The sequence below is a fragment of the Aotus nancymaae genome, unplaced genomic scaffold (assembly GCF_030222135.1).
Source record: "Aotus nancymaae isolate 86718 unplaced genomic scaffold, 86718_ANA_hifiasm-v0.15.2.pri h1tg000089l, whole genome shotgun sequence".
In the NCBI taxonomy this organism is placed as follows: Eukaryota; Metazoa; Chordata; class Mammalia; order Primates; family Aotidae; genus Aotus; species Aotus nancymaae.
In genome coordinates this window covers 10,127,313-10,153,624 of record NW_026988504.1, presented here as the reverse complement: position 1 = coordinate 10,153,624, position 26,312 = coordinate 10,127,313, and the positions used below count along the sequence as shown (strand labels likewise).

Below are 26,312 nucleotides of genomic sequence, written 5' to 3'. Positions count from 1 at the left end.
AGGGATTGGTCTTGCTGTCTCGGGGTGGCAGAGGCAGAAGAAAATCTGAGTGTAAGTGGACTTGCAGAGTTCAGACCTGTGTTGTTCAAGGGTCAACTATATATTTTTTTTTTTTTGAGAAGGAATTTTGCTCTTGTTGCCCAGACTGGAGTGCAATGGCGAGATCCGGGCTCACTGCAACGTCTGTAGCCTGAGTTCAAGTGATTCTCGCGCCTCAGCCTCCCAAGTAGCTGGGATTACAGGCATGCACCACCACACCCAGCTAATTTTGTATTTTTAGTAGAGGCAGGGTTTCACCATGTTGTTTAGGCTGGTCTCAAACTCCTGACCTCAGGTGATCCACCCGCCTCAGCCTCCCAAAGTGCTGGGATTACAGGTATGAACCACCGCACCCAGCGCCGGGTCAACTATATATTCAGATAGTATTAAGCAGAACCAGAGATATCCAGTATTTATAAAAGACACCCTCCACAGCAATCATGTAACACTTCTGAATTTATGCTCCAAATCACTTGGGAACAAATATGTAAAGAAACGAAACAGAAGTTGTTTAAACTAATTAGAATGGGAAGTTTTCACATATGATGATCAATCTATAATGATCAACAAATAGTCAAGAAAGATTTGTACTGCCACCTTCACTGTCCTCCAAAAAGGACCCATGTCACAACTGGCCATTCCCCTTTTCCAGCCAGACAATTGTGCTGACAAATGACTTTACCTTCAGGCAGTGGCTGGAGCGCTCATGGGCAAGACCTCACCTGGAATGTTGTGTATAGTGATGGCCAAGATGAGCAGCGCGATCCTCCTCCAGCTGCTGCCGCTGGGCTGCGCCAGGTTCCCTCGAGAAGGCACGGGGACGGCAGGACCCTCCGGAAGGCCAGCGGCTGTCGCCTTCTTTCTCTGATATGCCTCACCATTCTCACTCTTGTCTGAGCGAAAAAAAAAAAAAAAAAGAGATGAGGAAAGAGAGCATTTTGAACACACGTATATTAATACTTCAGCAAGCTGCAGCAGGAAGAGGCTTCTACCCCTGAACTTCCTGTAGACATGAATGCTTCTGTGTTTTCTCTTATTCACTCAGGCATCCACTCATTCAGCAAACAATTCATTGAATAGGCTGAGCATGGTGGCTCAAGCCTAAAATCCCAACACTTTGGGAGGCTGAGGCAGGCAGATGGCTTGAGGCAGGCAGATGGCTTGGGCCCAGGTGTTTGAGACCAGCCTGGGCAACATAGCACAATCCCATCTCTACAAAACATAAAAATAAAGAATTAGCTGGGCATGGTGGTATGCACCTGTAGACCCAGCTACTTGGGAGGCTAAGATGGGAAGATGTCTTGAGCCTGGGAAGTTGAGGCTGCAGTGAGTTGTGATCGCACCACTGCACTCCAGCCTGGGTGACAGAGCAAGAACCTGTTTCAAAAAAAAAAAAAAATCACTGAATAGGCATTCAATGCCCAATGCACAGGTACCAAGAAGGATAAAAAAGATGAAGACGTGGTATCCTAGCAATGCCTGTTTAAGACAAGCAATGTTGAGTTACGATTAGCAACACAGATTCCAGAACCATGCCGCCTGCTTCACTTCCCGACTCAGCCACTGGTCAGCTGTGTAGTGCCAAGCAAATGGCTTCACCTCTCTGTGCTGTGGTTTCCTGATCTGTAAAACTGGAGAGATAGCACTACCCATTTCATGAGGGTTTTGTGAGGATTAACTGCAAGAATGCCTGAAAGTACTTAGAATGTACTAAGTGCTGACTGTGTTGATTGTTATTGTTAGTATCGTGTTCTTTCTCCCATAGCCCTACAGAATTACATAATAAGTGACCCTGCTCTCCTGGTCACACTGATTTATGGGAACCAATTCAGATGCCTGGCTAAGCCAATCAGAATCCCTCTCCAGGGAGACTTGGCAACTCCAACGTCCATGCCGAATCTGAAAAATCACATGATGTGCGAGCAGGTCTGCCACAGTGGAATGAGGGAAATGGCTGGACAGACAGTCAGAAGCAATCAGATATACATCAAGAAGTAGAGACGGGAAGCCATGCAGCCAGAGAGAAAGAGAGAGGGGACAGAACTGCAGCCCAGGTGCCACAGATATTAATAGGCCACCCACAGCACCCCGACCTTGGGTTTCCTAAGTGAACCTTCCTTTTAAAAATGCTTTTACAAATGGCTTATGTTGAAAGAATGTCATTCTTAGAACCACCTTGTCCTAAATATCCATGGTCCCCTGGGCTATTTGTTTATTCATAACGGAGGCAAATTGCGTGGATCTGCAATCGGGAGGACAGGAGTGGGAGAGAGCGTCCAGCCTTCAGTTCACAGCATGGGATGGTTTGTGGGGAAGACTTTCTAGAGGAGATAGGTCTTGAGTGAGTCTTAAACACATGATGGCACAGATAGAAAGAAGGGTCTCTCTATTGGGAGAGAAAATAACCCAGCAAGCATAACTCAGATGTCTGTTAAGTTAAATAAGCAGGAGGTCATTGGTCTGAGGCTGTAGTTTGAGTTGCTCCACAGTGAGCTACAACCTCTTAGTATGTGAAGAAACAAAAATCTCATTAGGGGTATATATTTTTTGTAATAGGAGAGCTAGATCTCAGCCAATCGCAAGCAGCTAAGCTTCAACCAATCACAGGCAGCCAAGCTTCAGCCAATCACAGGCAGCCAAGCTTCAGCCAATCACAGGCAGCCAACTGATCAGACTACGTCCAAATAAGGAAATGCCTAACTGTAACCAATTAAGCTATTTCTATACTTTATTTCCCGCTCAGACATTAAAAAAGGAGGAGCTCTTTGAATGTCTTGTAGTTTTGAGTGCTGCCTAGTTCATGAAGTCTTTAATGCTTAAATAAATTAAAAAACATTAAAAGAAAAAAATTCTTTTGAAAATCATTTTGTATTTATTTACTCAAATCATATAAGTACAGACTGAAAAGTAAGAAAGTACAGGGCAGGTAGACTCCCTCCTCCCCAGCTCCCAATCAGCTCTCTCATTAACAGCTGAATCTCAGTTCTGTTAGGAAAAGGGGGTCTTTGACTGATCCTTTACAATGCAAGGATGCCAGTCTTCCAATGGTCAGCAGCCCTGACTCACAAAACCAGCCTGCGGAGAACGCAGCTGTCTCAACTGGATAGCAACTCCTCCCAGACAACATTTACAAGAGGCAAAGCTCCACACTCATTGTGTGGTATCCACACCCATTGTGTGGTATCCACACCCATTGTGTGGTATCCACACCATGTGTATGCGTGTATGTGTGCGTATGTGTGGGTGCATACAACTGCTACTCAGTACCATCCTTCCTGACATATTAGATAGCCTTCGTGTATGTATACACATGTGTGCACTTCTGTGCACACATCGGGGGAGGGGGCTTTATGCATTTCAAGTAGACGATATGCAGATGACTCAGGCTGCAGATGCTGGTTGGGAGATTGAACTAAACATCTGGGATTTCAAACTCACAAATGCTAAAGACATGAGCAAACCAGTCCCAAGAGCTGTCCATGAACTAACCTGGGTCATGGTGGAGGGTCCTTAGCTTTCTCCTAGATCAGTGAGCAAACACTCCTGATTTCCTGTGCCTGCTCTGAGCACACAGGCCTGGCCTAGATGCTCTCCACTGAGAGTTGATAAAGGCCAAAAGAAAAATCTCTTCTCTTGGAGATTATTGATTGATTCATTGAGCAGGGTCTCACTCTGTTGCCCAGGCTCGAGTGCCGTGGTGTGATCTCAGCTCACTGCAGCCTCTACCTCCCGGGTTCAAGCAATCCTCCCACCTCAGCCTCCTGAGTAGCTGGAGCTACAAGTGCATGCCACCATACCCAGCTAACTTCTGTATTTTTTTTTTTTTTGTAGAGACAGGGTTTTGCCACATTGCCTAGTCTGGTCTCGAATTCCTGAACTCATGCGGTCCACCTGCCTTGGCCTCCCAAAGTGCTAAGATTACAGGCGTGAGCCACCCACACCTGGCCTCTTGGGGATTTTATAATTGAAGAGAGGGCAGACAGGGAAGATACAAATAAATTCCCTCAAATCTAAGGGGCAAAACACACACTTTAACAATCACTAACGGTTGCACTTGCTTTTGCTAATGTCACAAAAGGATCCTACTCTGAATCTCCTGCAGATACTGCACAGAGAGCTACAGACCTGGGAGGCACCAGGAGCAAATTCTAATGCTATGCTTGTGTTTCATAGGAACACTGAGGAGCATGAAGAGTGCTTCACCAAAATAAAAATGCACGCCTGGCCCCGGGCTTCCAGTGTGTGAAAACTGACGTCAATGCCTTCCCTAGTAGGAAACAGGAGGGTGTGAATGCCTCACGTACTTGTGAAAGTTAAATAAGCCACCATTTGGTGATAGCCACTAATGAGTCTGCAACGAGGAAGATTAGTCCAAATAAATCATTACAGAGTATGATGCGTCGTGAGCAATGAATCTTCTTGCCTCTCCCAGTAAGGCTAGTTCAACCATTACATCCATCAAGTTAAATGCTAGCGTGTGGGCAAAGGATGACCGCTTAGCGGAGGCAATTGACAAGCACATTGTGGGATGTGAGGGTATGCCAGAGTGACAAGAACCCCATGAGGTTTCTTGAAATGGGAAAGGTTTGGGCACTTTTGAAGTGGGGTTTGGAAAGGAGGAGCAGAAGGGGGACTATTTCATTTAGGGATGAAACAGTCAATGTCAAACTCAGACGCAAAACAACATCAGAGACACTGGTTAATAGGTAATACTGGGAACTTATCTTCAATGAGTTCAATCTTTACAAAAGCTCCATAAAGTAGAGATTAATTCTCTTTAACAAATAAGTAAATTGAAGAACAGACAGGCAGAGTAACTGGTCCCAGGTCACACAGCCAGTCTGCAGTGAATTCAGGAGTCGACTCAGCATCTTTGCCTCCAGAAGCCCCTCTTTTAACTAGGGTCTCTGGTTGACTGGGGATTAAGTTGGAGGAGGAGGGGTAGGAGAAAGAGCTGAACTGCTCATCTGCTTGCCAGAAAAGGTAGTGGGCGCAGCTGCTGCCGTGAGAAAGTTGCAGAGGAAGTCTGGTGAGCTTTCATTGCCTGTGATCAGGGTGGGGAAAGGCTTAGGGGAAATCTCGTCTCTATAATCATTCCTACTTGCAGACAAACGTGAAACATTTCATAATAGAAGTATTTCTTAACTCATTAGACCTAGTAAGCATAGAGTATTTACCCAAGCAGAAAATATTTACCCATGCTAAGCCCACAACACAGGCTTATAATTCTTTCGGGAAGGTGAATGAAAGATTCTTTGCTGTTAGGAAAAAAGTTGCCCATCATTAAAATTTTACTTTTTAATTTCTAATGCTCCCAGCCAAATTGGGTGGCAGGGAGGTGAGGCCATTGCCTGTGAGGAGCAGGACACGGAGGTGTGGCAGAATCCCTAAATCACAGATGGCCTCCGCAGTCAGGCTGTTGAAGGAAAGGTCCAAGACCTCCAACAACTTAAAGTCTCCATATTTCACGTAGATTGTTTTGATGCCATTAAATGCGAGATCCAGTTCCTTTAGGGCTGGAAACGTGTGAAATGCCTCTAGAGGCAGCAGGTTTTCCGAGGCATTGATATAAACCACAGAATGAAAATGCTTGAAGTCATTTTCCTTAGCCTCCAGTGAAGTTCCTCAGTAATGGCATATAGTAAACTGAAATGCCAAGTAACACTACAGGTCAAACACAAAAAATTCAGTTACACTTATGGCTTTTATAGTCTCAGCCATAGTCATCCTGGCTACAGCCAGAGTTACAGTGGCATCCAGGAATTCACACAAAGAAAGGACCCACTGCCAGGGCTCAGCCTCTCATCCTTCCCACTCCATCTTTCCTGGAAAGGAACCAGAGTGTCACATGTAAGAGTAAGGACCACAGTGAAACAGAGAGAGAAGCCCCAGGCTCACTTTTCCAGCAGAATCACCCGGTGACCTTTCCGGATGCATCTGCTTCCCTGATTTCTTCTTCCCCACAATAGAGGACATGATTGTGGTCACAAAACATCATAGGATGGAGAAAAGCCGACACAGGTCTTGCAGGCACAAGCCCAGGGTCCGTCAGCAAATCCTGCTGCCCAGGTAAACCCCTGCCCTTCCAGGTCTGGCTTCCCCCCTGCAGAGTGGAAGTCTCTGAAGTCCTCTAGTCAATGGCCCCAAACCATTTTGGATCAGCAACTGCTTTTGAAAGCACAGCGAAAGTTACAATCCAGCAAAAAATACACAGACCATTTTGAAATAATTGTTCGGTCCTTATGGATTCAAGAACCTCAGACTGAGAAGATCTTGCTAGATAAATGCCAAGTTAACCTCCAATTTCATAGCCCATGGGTCCAATCACACAAGCCACACAGAATGTACGTGGTCCCTGAGATGGTGTAACCAGCTAAATCTAAAGGGCCCAATGATGGAATCTCAGGCCTCTGATGAATACAGCAATGCTAATTAACAGATCACTAGCCAAGAGAGAGCTTTAACAACGTTCCCACGATATTATTGCAGATGATTTGGCTGGATTAGCACAAATAGGCAAATCATCATCTATTAAGTGCAGAAAGTATCAAATCCCTGGAAGAACTCTTTCCAAATCCCTGTTACAAAACAAAATGAAGAGTGGCCAGCAACATAAATTCACTAAGTAATATATACACACAAACAAAACCAAAGGCCAATCAAAAGCAGAATAGGAGGGGATCAATTTATATTGTTCCTCCTTTCTTGTTTCCCAAAGAATCAGTATAGTTTCAGGCAATACAAATTACACTCTCACATCATTGGACCTTTCAGCTATTTCTAGACTTTTCTTCTTATAAATATCACTGTAAAACCTTTCAAGTACACAAACAGTCAGAAATGTGGACAAAGTTCCCAGAAGTTGAACTGTTGATCAAAGGGCCATGATGCAATTGTCTAATAAATTTCCAGGAAGGCTGTGTCACTCACCCATGAACAGAGTTTGCAAGTTCTCATTATGCCACTTCTTAGCCCTGGGTATTTCTCATTTTCAAATAAGTGCATTTATTTATGGAAGAAATGACATTTCGCTTAATGTGGATTTCTTTGACTACAAGTGGGGTGGAACATTTTTCAGAGTTTTAGAAATATTTCTTTCCTCTTTTGTAAGATGCCCACTGCCCAAATGAGGCCTCTTTAAATAATGATAATATGATTAGCTAACTCCTTAGAGACACTGGTGATTTTCCTGTGATCCACTTAGGTTTGGCAATGAGGCCTAGCTGGGAGCAGCAGGTATTATTATTACACATCAGACAGACGTATCATTGGCCAAGTTGGAGTTTTAGCCTCAAAATTTAAAATTCCTTTTTGAGATTCTTCAAGACATTATAGGGCCTTAAAAAAAAGTATTATCTGCTTTCCTTATGGAACTATATAGTACAGGCCTGAAAGCTAATTTTCTCAGGTGATTGATTGTCTCTCTCAATATTAAAATATCATTTTGTTTGTTTGTTTGAGACAGAGTCTCGCTCTGTCGTCTCGGCTGGAGTACAGCGGCGCGATCTTGGTTCACTGCAACCTCTGCCTCCCAGGTTCCTGCCTCAGCCTCCAGAGTAGCTAGGACTACAGGCATGTACCACCACACCCGGCTAGTTTTGGAATTTGAGTAGAGACGGGGGTTTAACCATGTTGGCCAGGCTGGTCTTGAACTCCTGACCTCAGGAGATCCACCTTCCTCTGCCTCCCAAAGTGCTGGGATTACAGGTGTGAGCTACTGCATTCTTTTTTAAAAAACTTGTATTATAGTTCAGGGCAACATGCGCAGGTTGGTTACATAGGTTAGCTTGTGTCATGGGGGTCTGTTGTACACATTATTTTGTCACCTAGACACTAAGCCTAGTACCCAACAGTTACTTTTTCTGATCCTCTCCCTCCTCCCACCCTCAACAATCAAGCAGGCCCCAGTTTCTGTTTTTCCCCTCTTTGTGCCCATGAGTTCTCATCATTTAAAGTCCACTTATAAGTGAGAACATGTGACATGTGGTTTTCTGTTCCTACATTAGTTTGCTAAGGATAATGGCCCACAACTCCATCTATGTTCTCACAAAAAACATGATCTCATTCTTTTTTATGGCTGCATAGTATTTCATGGTATATATGTGCCACATTTTCTTTATCCAACTTGTGATTGATGGGCATTTAGATTAATTCTATGTCTTTGCTATTGTAAACAGTGCTGCAATGAACACTGGCATGCATGTGTCTTTATGGTAGAATGCCTTCTATTCCTTTGGGTATATACAGAGTAACGGGATTGCTGGGTTGAATGGCAGTTCTGTTTTTAGCACTTTGAGGAACTGTCACACTGCTTTCCATGACGGTTGAACTAACTTACACTCCCACCAGCAGTGTACACATTCCCTTTTCTCTGCAACCTCATCAGCACTTGTGATTCTTTGAGTTGTTAATAATAGCCATTCTGACTGGTGTGAGATAGTATCTCGTTGTGGTTTTGATCTGCATTTCTCTAACGATCATGATGTTGGGCTTTTCTTCATATGCTTGTGGGCCATGTCTGTGTCTTCTTTTGAAAAGTGTTCACGTACTCTGCTCACTTTTTAATGAGGTTGTTTCTTTCCTGTAAATTTGTTTAAGTTCCTTATAGATGCTGGCTATTATACCGCTGTCAGATGCATAGTTTGCAAAAATTTTCACCCATTCTGTAAGTTGGCTGTTTACTCTTGATAGTTGCTGGTTTCTTTTGCTGTGTAAAAGCTCTTAAGTTTAATTAGATTTCATACGTCAATTTTTGCTTTTGTTGCAACTGCTTTTGGCATCTTTATCATGAAATCTTTCCCTGTTGCTATGTCCAGAACGGTATTGCCTAGGTTGTCTTTCAGGGTTTTTACACTTTTGGGTTTTACACTTAAGTGTTGAATCCACTTTGAGTTGATTTTTGTATATGGTGTAAGGAAGGGATCCACCAGTTTTAATTTCTAGATATACGGCTAGCCAGTTATCTAAGCTCCATTTATTGAATAGGAAGTCCTTTCCCAATTGCTTATTTTTGTCAGCTTTGACGAAGATCATATGGTTGTAGATGTTCAGTCTTATATCTGGGCTCTCTATTCTGTTCCAATAGTTGATGTGTCTCTTTTTATACCAGTACCACACTGTTTTGGTTACTGTAGCCCCACAGTGTAGTTTGAAGTTGGGTAATGTGATGCCTTCAGCTTTGTTATTTTTGCTTAGGATTGCCTTGGCTATCTGGGCTCCTTTTGGTTTCATATGAATTTTAAAATAGTTTTTTTCTAGTCTATGAAGAACGTTTGATAGGAATAGCATTCAATCTGTAAATTGCTTTGGGCAGTATGGTCATTTCAATAATATTGATTCTTCCTATCCATAAGCATAGAATGTTTTCCCATTTATTTGTGTCATCTCTGATTTCTTTGGGCACTGCTTTGTAATTCTCTTTGTAAAGATCCTTCACCTCCTTGGTTAGTTGTATTCCTAGGTATTTTATTCTTCTGGTGTGAATTGTGAATGGTATCACATTCCTGATTTGGTTCTCAGCTTGGCTGTTGTTGGCATATAAGAATGCTAGTGATTTCTGTACAGTGATTTTGTATCCTGACACTTTGCTAAAGTTGTTTATCAGCTAAAGGAGCTTTAAGGCCAAGACTATGGGGTTTTCTAGATATAGAATCATGCCATCTGCAAACAGGGATAGTTTGACTGCCTGTCTTTCTATTTGGCTGCCCTGTATTTCTTTCTCTTGCCTGATTGCTCTGGCCAGGACTTCCAGTACTATGTTGAACAGGAGTGTTAAGAGAGGGCATACTTGTCTTGTGCCAGTTTCCAAAGGCATTGCTTCCAGCTTTTCCCCACTCGGTATGAGAAACATCACTCTTTTCAAAAGAAGGAGTGTTCTTTTGAAAGAGAATTCTTGTAAACAACACAGTTTTGTAATCAGTGCACACAAATACAAGGCATCTGTTGTGGTCAGGCTCCTTGCTAGGGTTGCCAGATTTAGCAAATAAAGACAGGATGTCCAGTTACGTTTAAATTTCAGATAAAACCAAAGTTGTTTTAGTGGAAGTATGTCCCACATATTGCATGGGATCTACTTACGCTACAACATATCCATTATTTATTTGAAGTTCAAATTTAACCAGGTAATGTGTATTTGAATTGACAACTCCACTTGTGCCCAATTTAGGGCCCAAGTTCTATGGAGTTGGGCGAGCTGACTGCACTCTACTCTGAGAGCAGCCACACACTTGTCTCTGTGTAAAATCCATGCAGGATGTACTACATGGGCCATGTGTAGCCCAGGGCAGGAGAAGATTCCACTGGAGACCAAGGAAACTTCGTAGAAAGATAACAAAAACATTTATTATGTTTAGATCCTAACCTTTAGGCAGGGAAGCATCTGAAGTTTAAGAGATGTGATCATGAACTTATTTATGTGCTTTTTAACTATAATAGGTATTTCCACTTATCTTGCTGATAATCACAAGCCATGTGACTATCAGAAGGTCACACACTGCCTATGTAAGGAGGCTGATTCAGTGGTAGTCAGTGCATGTTTTCCCAGGCATGGAAAGTCATTTATGCCATACCTCAGATGCTTATGAATAAGCAATTGCTTAGTGACAACACAGATACAAATAGATTCACATAATTGGTGAAAATTAAATGCATATTAGAAGAAAAACTCAGTTCACTGTTTGCTAAAGATTTCTCATCCATCAAGCAGACCATCTACTATAATGTTCCTCGTTCCCAGTATCTAAGTAAGATCATTTCTACTCTCAGGCGACAGAGCTGAAATATCCAATAATATTAAAAGTCCACCTACCAGGTGAGCTCTTCTACTTTATAAAGGCACAAACAACCATTTCGTGAGCATAAGCTCACTCCCGATGAATTAATTTTGGTCTAAAAACAAGTCCCATATGAGCTCCAGAGCCACCTCTCCACTTCTTCTCAGCCCACCCTGAACATGCACGGTCAGTGCAAATGCCCTATGGGAGGGAAGCCATCATAGTTTCCATAGGGTCCACCAGCAAAAGACATTTGCTTAAAAAAAAAAAAAAAAGTCCCAGCACACTTACTTGAGAAAGTGCATTTTGGAGAACATCTATACTTCTAAGAGCTTTGCAGTGGACTCCCAACCTCCGCATGGTAACCCCTCGCTCAACTTACATGGTTGTCAATGACCAGGTCAAGGAGGAGTGGACAAAGAATAAAAAACCTACTTCAGGGCTCATGGGCAACTGATAATATTAACGTAATTGTCATGGGGCTCACTTTGCCCTTGAGGTACCGCTGCTCTGTCATCTGCTCTAGTTCTAAGATGAAGGGCGAACAGCCTTGACTGCTGCATCTCAAAGTGTTGAGTGAAGACCACCTGCTGCAGTGTCACGGTGGGAGCTCCCAAAACACCGATTCCTGGACCCACCCGGGAGCTACTACAGTCTTTTGGAGACAGGCTTAGGACTCTGCGTTGCTCAAGCCATATCCCTCCCAATCCACACTCACCTCATGATGATTCTGATACAAACTAAACTGTGAACGTCCATGATTTAGACTGCCCAACTACAAGTCGGTCCAGGTACCTCCTTCCTGTGTAAGGAGGCTGATTCACTTGTAGTCAGCCATGTTTTCCCAGGCACGGAAAGTCATCTGTGCTTTACCTCTCATGCTTATGAATAAGCAATTGCTTAGTGACAACACAGATACAAATAGATCTGCATAACTGGTGAATATTAAATGCATATTAGAAGAAAAAACTGGGTTCACTGTTTGCTAAAGATTTCTCATCCATTAAGCAGACCTCCCCACTATGATGTTCCTTGTTCCAAGTATTTAAGTCAGATAATCTCTACTCAGGCAACAGAGCCGAAATGTCCAATGATATTAAAAGTCCACCTACTGTAGACTGAACCTAAGTAGTTGGTCTGAACCTAAATACCCTTCAGTCCAACTATTACTGTCCCATGAGGTGTCTCAGGGTAGTGAACAGGGATATACCTGACGCTTAGTTATATATGGGCACCAGAGGATACATGTGCTTCTGTTTCAAAGACAAAGGGGACAGCTAAGGAATTTAAGACTAGACAGTGGAAAGTAACTGAATTGTCCCGACAGAAACCATTTTCTTATATCAAATAAAAATCTTCTCTCTTTTTTTCTTTTAAGAGAATATCAGCTGTCACACGTGGGATAGACAAGCAAATGCAACCACAGCAGAGGAGGTGACAGAAAAATAAATTCCCCCAAACCAAGGAATTCTTCTATCTTCCCTAAGGCTGTATCTCAAACTCATCTCTCTATTTATATAATTTCCCACTTCTTCTCTCGTCCTAGAAGTTGGTCGCCAGGAATCAAAACATGACCATATCCATGAAAACTGTCAGCTGCTACAATCAAGATAGTATACATATTGCTATATTCGCAAATAGTATTCTATTCTCTAAACTACACTAAAAACGAGAATCTTTCCTTTGTCAAAGGTCACATAAGTGAAGGGAAAACGTGGAACTGAAATGGCTTAAATATCACTAAAATTCCATAGACATTTCTAGATGTATGGGTTTTCTGGCTTTTCAGGATGTAAAAAATGGATAGGCAAACCCAGGTTAATCACTGGAGAGGAAAACGGAGAAAGAAAAAGATGAGCACATGCCTGAAATGTAGGTTTTGCTTCTTGTCTTTGTTACAAGAAGGCCAGGAAAGCTGAGGTTTTACCAGGGGGAGTTTACCAGCTACTCATTCATCAGAAGGGTCCTGAGGGGCTCAAGGGATGCTCCCCATTCTGGGGCTGCAGATCCTATTTGGGAACCCAGGCAGGGACAAAGGAGACCAGGACCTCCTGCTCCACAGACAAAATGCCACTACAACAGCCTTGGGGCAGCACCTCTGTCCATGGTGCTGGACGTGAAATGTCTCAGCTTAGTTGTTGATACAATGCTGGCCCCCTCCTGCTGGAAATGCAGCCCCATCTCTCATTAAGTCCATCTGACTGGCCAAGCCAAGGTCACCTGTAGCTGCGAGAGGACCCAAGAAAGGGAACGTCTGAAATCCAGCTTCTTTTTTTTTTTTTTTTTTTTGAGACAGAGTCTCACTCTGTTACCCAAGTTAGAATGCATTGATCTTGGCTCAAAGCAACCTCTGCCTCCCAGGTTCAAGTGATTCTCCTGCCTCAGCCTCCCAAGTAGCCGGGATTACAGGTGCATGCCACCACGCCCAGCTAATTTTTGTATTTTTAGTAGAGACGGGGTTGTGTCATGTTGGCCAGGATGGTCTCGAAATCCTGACCTCTCAGGTGATCCACCCACCTTGGCCTCCTAAAGTGCTGGAATTACAGGTGTGAGCCACTGCCTGCAGCCTGAAATCCAAGTTCTAGCCTAAAAGGCAGGTCTGCCTTCCACCAAGACTCACAAGGTGGGGAGAAGAAATTTCCCAACACAGCCAAGGGATGTGGGAGCTAAACAGCCAGAGGAGGAGAAGGAGAGGGAGAAGGAAGGAAGGAGAGGGAGAAAAGCCACCCCAAGGAAGCCTGATTCACATCCTCGGCCATTTATGACGCCTTCAGTATTCTAGACTCCATCAAATTTACCCCAGCTCTTCCTCTCCCTTTAGAAAGACACAAATGAATCCACTGCACAGAATGCATGGGCCAATTCTATCTCCAGTTTTCTGTGTGAAATTCTAGTAACGGTTGCAACCTCTAAAGGTCTGAGCTGCTTCCATCTGTAAATGAGCCAGATTAGATAGACTTCAGGGCCTCCACTGGCATAAACATTCTCCCATTCCAGGGCCGCGACAGCCTCTGACTCAGCCCGCCTAAATGATCGCTCATCCCCTGTGAGTTGGAGAGAAACGCTATTTCCAGTGCCAATGCTTCTAGAATTCTGTTCTAGCCCAAGAAATTCCCCAAGATGAGCTTCAGGGACAGCACATTCCAACTGCTCATAGAATAAGAATGTCCACTAAAGAGAAGTAAATGCATTTGCCCAGAGGAACTGGTGTCTCATTGTGCTCTAAAATTTATTTTTAAATATTTTCTCTTAAGATTTATTAAAACATTTTCTGTTAATACAGAAATTCCCATACATTACAGAAAATTTAGAAAACGAACACAATAAAAAACTAAAAATCATTCATCACCCAGAGGTGACGACTTTAAAAAAAATCTTAATCTTGGCCGGGTACGGTGGCTCACGCCTATAATCCCAGCACTTTGAGAGGCCGAAACAGGTTGATCACTCGAGGTCAGGGGTTCAAGACCAGCCTGGCCAACATGGTGAAACTCTGTCTCTGTGGCGTGTGTCTAATCCAGCTACTTGGGAGGCTGAGGAAGGAGAATTGCTTGAAGCTAGGAGGTGGAGGTTGCAGTGAACCAAGATTGCGCCACTGTACTCCAGCCTGGGGTGACAGATCGAGACTGTCTCAAAAAAAGAAAAAAGAAAAAGAGATACATTCTTTGTCCAAATTACTTCAAAGTCAGGCACAATCTTTCAGGCTTCTAGTAAGCTTTGGTGCTTAGTGAAAATGAGCTGGACAGGAATTCTAAATCACCACTTAAAAAATTGGCTGAATGTTAGTTGAACTTCAAAAGGCCAATGCATCCTACTCTGAGGTATCTGTGGTATAAATGTTATCTTTATGAGTGGTCTCTGAGCCCTTATTTCTTCAAGCTCAGCTTAAATAACATAGCAGAGAGAACGTGGGTATGAAGTGGGAGGCTGTCTTTTGGCAGCCCGATTTTCCATCATATTTCACAGTTTTCAAGTGAATCATTCATCTGTCATCTGCCTCTAGGCCCACCACCTCTCATGTCCATCAACTGCAGGAAGAAGCACCTGGGCCTGCCTTGCTCACAACCACAGCTACAGCATCTAGCACAGTGCCAGGTACAGAGCAGGTACCTGGATATTTGTGAGATGAATTATGAGATCTGATGGATGCTCTTTCCTGAAAAACTGTCCACGCACACCCACACAGAACATTTTGCACAAACTTTTAAAGAGTTCATGATCCTCTTTAAGGCTAAGAACCTCATTCTGCAGTATCCTATCTTGCTGATAGACCAACATTTATTTATCCAAAGGCCTAGTTTACAAACATACAGATCAAGGGCTGGCAAATTCTCTTGGTAAGGGTCCAGATAGAAAGTATGTTAGATTTTGTGGGTTATTCCAGCTTAGTCGCAACTACTCAGTTCTGCCATTGCCACCCGACGGCAGCCGCAAACAATATGTCAATGAGTTGGTATGTCTGTATTCCAATAAAACTTTATTTATTAATACAAAATCAGGCAGCAAGCTAGATGTGGCCTGCAAATTATCTGATCCCGGATACAGACTAATAAAAGCAGGACTCTGAAGATCCTTTAAGACTCAAATCTTTTGGTCATCAATGATCCACAGAGAATTAATCTAGAGCCTTTCTGTTTCCTGAAGAACTGAATTGCCTAGGTCCACCCAAGGACCAGCCTTCCACAAGGAGGATCAGAGACAACACTTTTCTGAAGTAGAGAGTGAAGGTCATCACGAAATATACTCTGCCACAGACAACCCGCAATGGACTGATGCACCTGTATTCTTTTTTTTTTTTTTTTAACCTTGACCGATGGGTTGTTAGTTTAACCACCTGTATTCTTTAAAGCAGATGATAATCCCTGTGTTAGTGTTACCTACAAGGTTAGGAAAGTGAAGCCATATCAAGGCTCTGAGGAACATTCATAGATTGAGTGGGGTTCATTCTTAATCAGCATGAGCTCTTAAGTAAGGAGTAATTAGCAAATCATTGAGATGCACAAAATTTATACATCATGTAAATATGCCTAAAAGATTTTCTCCAAAAGTTTGTTTTCTTCATCAGCTATTTCCTCAACAATATTTCCATGTTATTAATCCACTCAAGAGGGCCGGGTATGGTGGCTCACGTCTGTAATTCCAGCATTTTGGGAGGCTGAGGTGGGTGAATCACAATGTCAAGAGATCGAGCCCATCCTGGCCAACATGGTGAAACCCCGTCTCTACTAAAAATATAAAAATTAGCTGGGCGTGGTGGCACGTGCCTGCAGTCCCAGCTACTCAGGATGCTGAGGCAGGAGAATCTCTTGAATCCGGAAGGTGGAGGTTGCAGTGAGCCGAGATCACACCACTGCACTCCAGCCTGGTGACAGAGTGAGACTTTGTCTCAAAAAAAAAAATCCACTCAAGAAACAGCTCAGACAGTGCCAAGGAAAACTTCAGCACAGCCACTCACAGTTAAGGAAAAAAGAAACAACAAGAATGGGGTCCCAGCTAAAAAAGAATGACAATTCTCTGAAGCTGGGTTTTCTCTATGAAAAAGAACACCTCAAATGGGATCGTGGCAAACTTTTGCCAAGGTTTGCACTGAGGGTGGGTGGTGGAGCACGGAAAGAAAACCCATGGGCAGCACTACTACAGAGTCATGCTGCACAACGGTGGGTACTCCTGGCAGATCGTGCTTGTTTCTGGCTAGTCTGCTAGTCTTGCCACCATCTCCCCGATCACAGGATCAGCAAAAGTGATTCAGACATGGGATCCACCATTGGTGGATGCTTCCAGGAGTACCAGCGAAGAAAGCCACAATGGCTGTGAGTTCAGAAGTTTCCCCTTACTCAACTCTTCTGAACATGCACTCTGTGTGTGTGTGTGTGTGTGTGTGTGTGTGTGTGTGTGAGAGAGAGAGAGAGACAGAATATACACATGTATGTGCTCACATGCAGATTTAAAATTGGGCAGTTTATCAGTCTGTCGTTTTCTCCAGTTCGTCTTCTGGGGAATTGTCAATCAAATCAAAGGATGGTGGCTGCAGGCAGGCAGGGGCGCAGGTGGGGACAGCCAACTTAGGCAACTTAGTTGGCTTGCTGGGCAAACGCATCCAAGTCCTCCCAGCAGGCACAAATCAGGGAGACAAGCGAAAAGCCCATAGCAGGCTTGCTGCACGTTCCTCTCGTCTTACCTCTTCCGGCTTCTCTCTTTTCCTTTTTCTTTGAGGTAATGACAAGCAGGACTATTGGTGTCATTGTAAAGAAAGCAGGAAGAACAATTCTGGAGGACTCAGGACCTGGGCCAACCGTATCCACTCACTGTAAAGCAGCTGTTTCTCTGCCCATGCATGTTCACGTGCCAGGGCAACCATTTCCTGGTTATGCATCTTTGGGGATGCTCATTGATACCCTCTGTGCCTCAGTTTACAAATGAGGGTAATAGTATCACCCACTCTACAGGACTGCTGTGGAGAGTGGATGAGAGTAGGTATAAGACCTGTCTAGTGCATAATACGTACAACACAAACCGCATTCTGTATTCCTGCAACGAACTAGTATTGCACTTATAAAAATATAAAAGAAAGAGTAACGGCATCTAGTACACCTAATCCATTTTCACTCAAATCCAGAAGGGCAAGAGGCCCACGGTGAAAGAGAAAAAAAAATTAGAACACGATAAGCTTTGGTGCAGAATTTTCAAATACCATCCAATGGCAATTCTCCATGTCAGCAGAGTAAAAGCGTGCCTTGGCTATAATGGCGACACTTTTTGAAATTCCACGTTCGTGTTGACATTTCCAACTTTCAGAAAGGATCACCTGCTGCTCAAGATAATAGAGACTTTCTGTCAATAAAAGGAGGGGGCTGGTGCCCTTCAAGACAGTCTACGTTGCTTTGGAATATACGAAGTCACTTCGCCTTTCTTTTTTATTTTTAAACAGCGGACACACTCCTCTCATGTCATTTACTGAGGCTAACACTGATACCAGTTTGCACTTCCTAAAAAACGCTGCAGCCAGGAGGATGGGAATAAAGTAGGTCGCTAGCATCCTTAAAGTATGTTGGCTGGCTGCTTATCCAGTGTAGACTGTGCTTGACAGACAGATTGACAGATAGACAGAAGGATAATATGTATACACACAGATACACGCATAAATACATGCAGCATCTATATACAACACATTATATATAATTGGATATATATATAGTCTGTATATATATATATATCTAATGCTATTTCATTAAGCCAATATTTTTCTATTTTCAGGTTGAATATTGTTCAAAAATTGTATATATACATGATTCTTAGGAATTCACCTGGGAAACTGAAACTTAATGAAATAGCACGAGACAGCTAATTGCCAGGAAGAACAGGCATCACTCTGTGGTCTGTGGATTTGTTCATAAGAAACGAATGATAAGAAAGACAATGGTCAGGAGGAAAACTGGTTCCCGAAAAAATAAAAACCCAAACTATGAATCAACCCATTCAAAGGCAGCTACCAGCAAGGGAAACCCATTTCTTTCTCCGCCATTTTTCGTTGAGTCAGGGGCCATGGCATTTTCAAAAGCTGGCTGTTTTCTTTTAATGAATCCAATCAGGGCCATGCCAAGATGCCCAACAGACTTAAGGTTCCACACAGACTCCCAGAGCAGGGAGGCTAAATTCTTGAAGCCTCTGCTTTCTGAGACGGAAGTGTTGGGTCAGAAGGGAGGCTGACAGGCAAAGGCTGACCGGAGGTTGCTTGAAGCTAAGAGAGCCAAGAAAATAACCGGTTCTGACACAGAAGGAATGAAATAAATCAGGAATCAAACAGAGTGGGACTGAGTGAAATCAAAATGGGGACAGAGGAGGCTGCCCTGATGTTCAAGGCCGGACCCTGCTTGGTGAACCCAAAGAATTAATGGGACAGAGCAGAAACATTTGTCAGGCTGGGAGCATCCTTTCCCATCCTGTTCCTACTTAGACAGGGACCACAGGGACACACGAAGAATGGCTTAGTTCCTAAGGGAAAACAAATGCCATTCAGCAAAGGTTTCAATAAGAAGCAAGGTGGCTGCTGAGAGCTTTAATTCTTTCCATTTCAGCTACTGGCAGAAATGTCTTGCTGAAAAATGAAGGCTTGAGAAATAACAGATTTTTCTAGTGTTTAGATGAGTACCGTCCACTAAGGTTTTTAGTTTAGTTTTATTTTTAAAGGACCACAGGCCTGGAAGATGGAGAGGGAGTTATCCTCAACTCACCCTGTGGCACCTATTATACAAAGAGAGGTGGGAAGCTGAGGCCACGTGTGCATGCGGGGGCAGACTGTGAGCAGCTGTACGGTAGAAGACTGGAACTGAGCCCGGCCCAAGTTAGGGATCTTTGACAGTGGTTCGCGAGCTTGAGCATGCAAAAAACAAAAAAAACAAAAAATGACAACAAGAAAACCCCACTAAAGCACTGGGGAGCCTGAGCAACGTACAGATTCTTGGACTCCACGGCACACCCAGGAAGGGCTTGAGAGTCTGCAGCTCTGACTGCTACTCCAGGTAACGTAAGAGGAAGACAGATCCAGGAGAATACACAAAGGAACCCCATTAGAAATAAACGCCCAAAAGCCCAGACCTCTTGCTAACTGTTTAGTGGAAATTTTCCCTTGGACATTATAATTTCCTTTTACGCACCTCGCCCCAAATGGAGCAAATTACCTTTTGCCAAGAACAAGTTCCTCTTCTTTTTTTTTTTTTTTTTGAGACGGAGTCTCGCTCTGTTGCCAGGCTGGAGTGTAGTGGCGCAATCTCAGCTCACTGCAACCTCTGCCTCCCAGGTTCAAGTGATTCTCCTGCCTCAGCCTCCTAAGTAGCTGAGACTACAGGCAGGCACCACCATGCTCGGCTAATATCTGTATTTTTAGTAGAGACGGGGTTACACCATGTTGGCCAGGATGGTCTTGATCTCTTGACCTCGTGATCCGCCTGCCTCGGCCTCCCAAAGTGCTGGGATTAAGCCACCATGCTCGGCCCCATGTTCCTCTTCTTGCAATCTCTTTTAGGATGACAGATTCCATAATCTCCCCCATTTACCAAGCCAGGAGCAACACAAGAGCAAGTGTCAGTGTATGCAACTCACTCTGACAGACTCTGTTGTGGAAGGACCCAAAGGAAGCCCAAAGAGAGACTCAGACCCTGGGCATTGGGAGAGTGAGTGTGGGTCTTCTCGTAAGGCTCCCAAATCCAATCCAAACCATGTGAGCAGGAGGAACCCAACATCCCACCCAGGCACAGCCACCTGTCATGTTTCCTTGAAGTTATCAGAGTCTACCCACCATAAACCACCTCAAGTGGCAAGTTCTGACCTCCTCACCGACATCTGTACCTTATTTTGCCACTGCAGCCCGGAGCCTACAGAGAGTCAGGTCTTGGCTCAGCCGGGCTTGTAGAATCGTCCATGCCAGAGGCAGGTGGCGGAGGTGGTCTAGAGATTGCACCAGGCCTGCTGCCATGGCAACCCATGAGCAACCAGGGATGGGGAAGAAGGTGCTTTACTTAATTGAAATCCAGGCAACGTCTTAACACAAAGCTCAAGAAGTTAATGTTCAATTAGATTTTCTCCTGCCTCTTTTCCCAGCTTTCCATTCACGTCACCAAATGCCTTTAACCATCTCTCTCCACCACCAAAACAGAAAACCAGGGAAAAAACCCATAAAACATCTCCAACATTGAGCCACTGTATAACCACTGAGACTGAGCCCTCTCCTCACACCATACTCAAGCACAAAGCAACCTAACACCCCTAGGTTCTCTGTTAGTTGCCAATCCATCTCAAAAGAAACTGTTTGCCCAAAGGATTCTTAAGACTGCACTGGGCTTGCCATCACCACCTCACTGGGGCCACCTTTCTCACACTATATTATGACTATGAATCACATGCGGATTAAAAACGCATACTCCGGCTGGGCGCGGTGGCTCAAGCCTGTAATCCCAGCACTTTGGGAGGCCGAGGCGGGTAGATCACGAGGTCAAGAGATTGAGACCATCCTGGTCAACATGGTGAAACCCCGTCTCTACTAATACAAAAAATTAGCTGGGCATGGTGGCGCGTGCCTGTAATCCCAGCTACTCAGGAGGCTGAGGCAGGAGAATTGCCCGAACCCAGGAGGCGGAGGTTGCGGTGAGCCGAGATCGCGCCATTGCACTCCAGCCTGGGTAACAAGAGCGAAACTCCGCCTCAAAAAAAAAACAAAAAAACAAAACAAAAAAAAAAACGCATACTCCTTGCCTATGCATATATGGATAAAATGCAGATTCCCTGGCCCCACCCACCAGAAAGTTAGTTTAGGCAAATCAGAGACAGAATATAAGCATCTGCATTTCTTTCTTCCTAGCACCCCGGGAAATTCCGATCTTGACTAGAGCCAGATCCACCCTGTGGGAAATGTGGACTCAGAGATTTGGGCTTTACCTGTACATCTGTCCTTCATAGGACAGGCTGAGCCCAGCTAAAGGTGGACATCTAATGGCTTCACCAAATAAGCCATGGGCTGTGAAAGGGTTAATCGGAGTCCCCTGTTACAGCGGTGGTGAGTCCCCTAACTAACGATTCAGAACACAATAGACACACACGGAAAGCATGTCCTGGGATCCATCCATTACTTCTCCGTGTTGCAAGATGGAACAGGAAAATAAACATGCTCATAACCCAGAAATATTCACTGATGAACTCACCACTTACAAAATTAGTCCTCCCACTCGAAAATTCCCTCCCTGCCTCAGAGCCTGACAGAAGTCCTAACCCGCGGCTGTCATTCTGGGTGATTGTGAACATTTGTTTGTATTTTCATTTTATTGTTGAATTTATGGAAATGTCAAGTTGTAAGTCTTGAGAAAGATACAAGACACTCCAGGACATGATGCAGAAGAAAGGCTGTTCCCTGGCCGAGCCCAGAACATGAAGGACCCAGCTAATAAAGATAAAAGCATGGCTGTTTTGCAAATTTAGATTTTGACTAGCGATGTATCTGCTTCCATTAAGATTAAGGATAAAGATAAACCAAAATCTCCCTCTACAAACATCTAGAAATGATGGATGAGATGAACAACAAAAAATGTTTTAAACGCAGATACAAGCTTGCAATAAAGGATGGAAATCATTAATGATGAGAAACTAGAAACCAGAGCCTTAAACACCAAAACCAGTTCAGAGGTTGCCTTGGGGTGAATATGGGTCCCGGGAACAGGGGCCTGGGTGTCACTGTCCACGCAGAGGTAAAGGTGAGGCCCAGGAACACAGACACCAGGGGGTGAAATTTTACAAATGCAAGATTCATAAAAGTCTGCCCCTATGCAGACAGGTGAAATGGGGGGGAAAAAAATCTATGCAGCAACACAGAGACACAAAAAGGATGCTCATATGTTTCTGTCTGATCTCAGAAAAAAATAACTGCAAAGAAAGAAAGGAAGAAAAGAGAGAAAAGAAAAGAAAAGAGAGAAGGAAGGAAGGAAGGAACGAACGAATGAACAAACTTTGGGCCTACACCTTGCAAAGGCTAGGGTATGAGTTTCTACTTTCTACATTGGCTAGCAAACCCCCAACGTGAACATCAACATAAAAACTGGTTCCAGGGTAAGGTGACTCTAAAAGGATGTTACAGAAATAAATGTAAAACTACTCTAAAAAAATAGGCTCCTTTGATCCAGGACCCTTAAGATCCTCAAAGAAAAATGCAGCCACCAGAGAAGGATGTATGAGAAAAAGCTGAAAGGTCTAAGAGAAAGCAGTACTCTATGCATGAGAGTCAGCAGGCACCACAGAGAGAAACAGAACCTTCACGCAATAGCCCTACCATTTAAAAATAATATAAAACAGCCGAACCTTATTCAAGACCCAAAAGAAGAAATTAAAACCAAAACAGCCACATATAACAACAACAACAACAAAAAAAAAACAGACAAACTCACTTGAACCACTCCAAAATAAAAACTAGAGTCATTTCTATTGAAAACTCAACAGGCAGCTTAGTCAGATATTGGCTCAATGACTAACCAATGAGCTGGAGAATAAATCTAAATCAGAGCGAGGAAGAGATGGACAATGTTAAGAACACTTTAAAGCAGGGGCTCCCAATACCTGGGTCATGAACCAGTATCACTCCGTGGCCTGTTAGGAACCAGGCTGCACAGCAGGAGGTGAGTGGCGGGTGAGGAAGGGAAGCTTCATCTGCATCGACAGCCGCTCCCCATCGTTCACATTACCACCTGAGCTCCGCCTCCCGACAGATCAGTGGCAGCATCCGATTCTCACAGGAGCATGAACCTTATTGTGAACTGCACATGTGAGAGATCTAGGCTGTGCACTACTTAGGGGAATCTAATGCCTGATGATCCATCACTGTCTCCATTGACTGCAGATGGGACCTCTAGTTACAGGAAAACAAGCTTGGGGTCCCACGGATTCTACATTAGGGTGCAGTGTATAATTATTTCATTATCTATGACAACTCAATAATAATAATAGGAATAAAAAGTGCACACACAATAATGTGTGTGAGTCATCCTGAAAGTACCCCTCCCCAACCTCAAGGACTGTGAAAAAATTGGTTTCCACAAGACAAGTGTTCACTTTAAAGGAGGATACCAAATCTTAAGCAAAACAATACACAGACACACACACAAACACACACACAATCACATTATACTGAAATTGAAAACCACCAAAGACAAATGAAAAAAAAAATGTATACACAACCAGAGAGAAAGACAAAACACTGAAATGAAGCTGCTGCCGTGTGCGTTTTTATATTGCTTACAGAGAGTACAATGCAAAGCAGGAATCTTTAGATGGATGAATGCTGTCTAACCGGAATCATAAGTGCTGAAGGAAATGCACATTTCTATTAACCCAGACATTTAAACGCAATTCAATTTTTCTTTTAAAAGTCAGAGCTAAATAAAGACTTTATTTAGCTAACTAACTAAAACCCCTCACAGATTCTAAAACGCCCCCATAGATTCTAAGTGAAGAGATATTATAACAGAAATCAAAGGCAATCAATTTCTCTTCCCAAAGGAGTTTGTGATACAAGAAGCAACGGTGAGCAAAGGTATTAGAAAAAATGTTGAAAAATGGAAGCAACCATTGACTGTAAAATACAAACAAACAAAAGCAATAACAATACTAGTGACTATTTTGGGCGGTATCAAACAAAGTAGATACTAAAATACTGGAAAAGTAGTATCGTTAAAGCATTCTAAGGTCCTCTGACTGGTAGGGAGGAGAGGAGTCATGGAAATTAATTTTGAACACCATTAGTAGGTCAACTAGGCATGTTTAAAGAAAGTAAAGGGAGGCCGAGACCATGTCTCACATCTGTAATCCCAGCACTTTGGGAGCCAAGGCAGGCAGATTATTGAGGTCAGGAGTGAGGCCAACATGGTGAAACCCCATCTCTACTAAAAATACAAAAAATAGCCAGGCGTGGTGGTGCATGCCTGTAATCCCAGCTACTCGAGAGGCTGAGACAGGAGAACTGCTTGAACCCAGGAGGCAGAGGTTGCAATGAGCCAAGATCATACCACTGGACTCCAGCCTGGGCACCAGAGTGAGCCTCTGTCTCAATCAATCAATCAAGCAAGCAAGCACAGGGAGAGACAGACAAGAACTTGAATTCAAAACTTCTAAAGTAACAAAGGGTAAGGGGAAAAAAGAGGAAGATAAAAATCAAGCAATCCACTAAAGTACCAAAAAAGGGAAAAGAAAATGCATGGTAAATAACATATGGGGAAGAAGTATAAATCTTGGGCCAGGCCACACCCACATGCAAGAAAGAACAGTTCTTGAGGAACAGACCCTGGTGTGTTGAATGAAGTGTGCGCATGCACGCACACGCACACGCACACACACATACACCCTTATGCACATACACAGTAGACCCAGATGGTATTAATAGTGTTTTAAAAAATTGATTGTGACACCATTAGGTTGAGACAGCCCTAGTGCCTTGGGTTCCTACATAAGCAAACCAAAACCCAATTCAGTGTAAACAGTAAAACAAAATTGAAGCTTAGCCAATCAGAAACTGCCAGCCAACCCAGCAAGGATAGTTAGTCAATCCTAACTAGGGATTTTCCATTTTAACCAATCAGATGTTTTCTTAGTCTTGCTTCCTGGAACACCTTATAGATAAAGTTTCCGCACTCATGCATCCTGGGCAAAGCCCTGAACACCTGCAGTTTAGTGCTACCCAATTCATGAATCGCTGTCTGCTCAAATCAACTCTTGAAAGCCTGTATATGCCTAAATTTGACTTTTAACATTGGTAAGGACCGTCACGTTACAGAGGAACAAATAATCCCCATTCCGTGCTAACTATTCCAGAGAATAAATAGAAAAGAAAGAAAGAGAGAAAGAAAAATAAGTAAAACTCCCCAACTCTGCATGATCTGGGTGAGGTTGGCATAACCTTCATATTCAAGCCAGAGGGAAAAAATAATAAAAGCAATAATATTCCAACCCAGGAACATAACATAAGGAATAAGTTTCAGGTCCTACTCACTTAAGAACATAGATGCAAACTACTAGGAATAAAAGGGATAATAGTATCTATCAAAATGTATCTATCAAAAGTCTTCAGTAAGGCTCGGCACAGTGGCTCACACCTATAATCCCAGCACTTTGGGAGGCCAAGGCAGGAGAATGGCTTGAGGCCAGTAGTTCAAGACCAACCTCAGCAATATAGCGAGACCTTGTCTCTACAAAAACAGAGACCTATGGCGTGGTGGGGTGGCACATGCCATAGGCCCAGCTACTTGGAAGACTGAGGTGAGAGGATAGTTTGAGCCCAGGAGGTCGAGGCTGCAGTGAGCCATGATCACACCACTGCACTCCAACCTGGGTGACAGAATGAAACCCTGTCTCAAAAACAAAAACAAAAAAAATCTTAGGTATCATATTAATGGTAAAAATGTAGAAATGTTTTCTTTAGAGTTCCCGGGGTAGCCAGAACTCGAAAGATGGCACCCAACATTTGCCCCTCTCCCTGCCTAGAGTACACACTTTGCATAATCCCCATGAATACGATGAATTTCACTGCTGTGAATTTCACTGCTCAGCTGACTTTAAGATAAGGAAGTCAGCCAGGTAGGCCTCACCTAATCACATGAGGTCTTTAAAAGACAGAGCTTTCCCCAGCTGATCTCCAAAAGGAAGTCAGAGGCTCTTCCAGGGATAAGGCACAGGCATTGCTTTTGAAATGGGCATCCCCAAATAAGTGAGTCCCTGTGTTGTCCTTCCTGAGTGGCACCAGAGAAAGTAACAAGAAGCCCAGAGAACATCTGCTGACTGAGGAGGCCCCAGCATTTGGCAAGGTGTCCATCTGGAAGCATCTGGAACAGAGTCGGTTTTCCAAACATCATTGTGCATGTTAAATATGGAACCACTGCCTCCTTCCCCAGAGAATCTGGTACCAAGAATAAGTGGGAAATCCTTATTTATTTATTTATTTATTTTTATTTTTGAGATGGAGTTTTGCTCTTG

At 43.5% G+C, this 26,312-nt stretch overlaps 1 protein-coding gene across 2 annotated transcripts in view; it reads right to left on the bottom strand.

The window, feature by feature from the left end:
• The window catches only part of SLC39A11 (solute carrier family 39 member 11), a 444,045-nt gene that overhangs the window by 200,674 nt on the left and 217,059 nt on the right, over positions 1 to 26,312 (bottom strand). For both annotated transcript variants that reach the window (XM_064369170.1, XM_064369171.1), the window contains exon 6: positions 762 to 932. In XM_064369170.1, the coding sequence (XP_064225240.1) occupies positions 762 to 932 (171 nt within the window). The remainder of the gene's footprint in view (positions 1 to 761; positions 933 to 26,312) is intronic.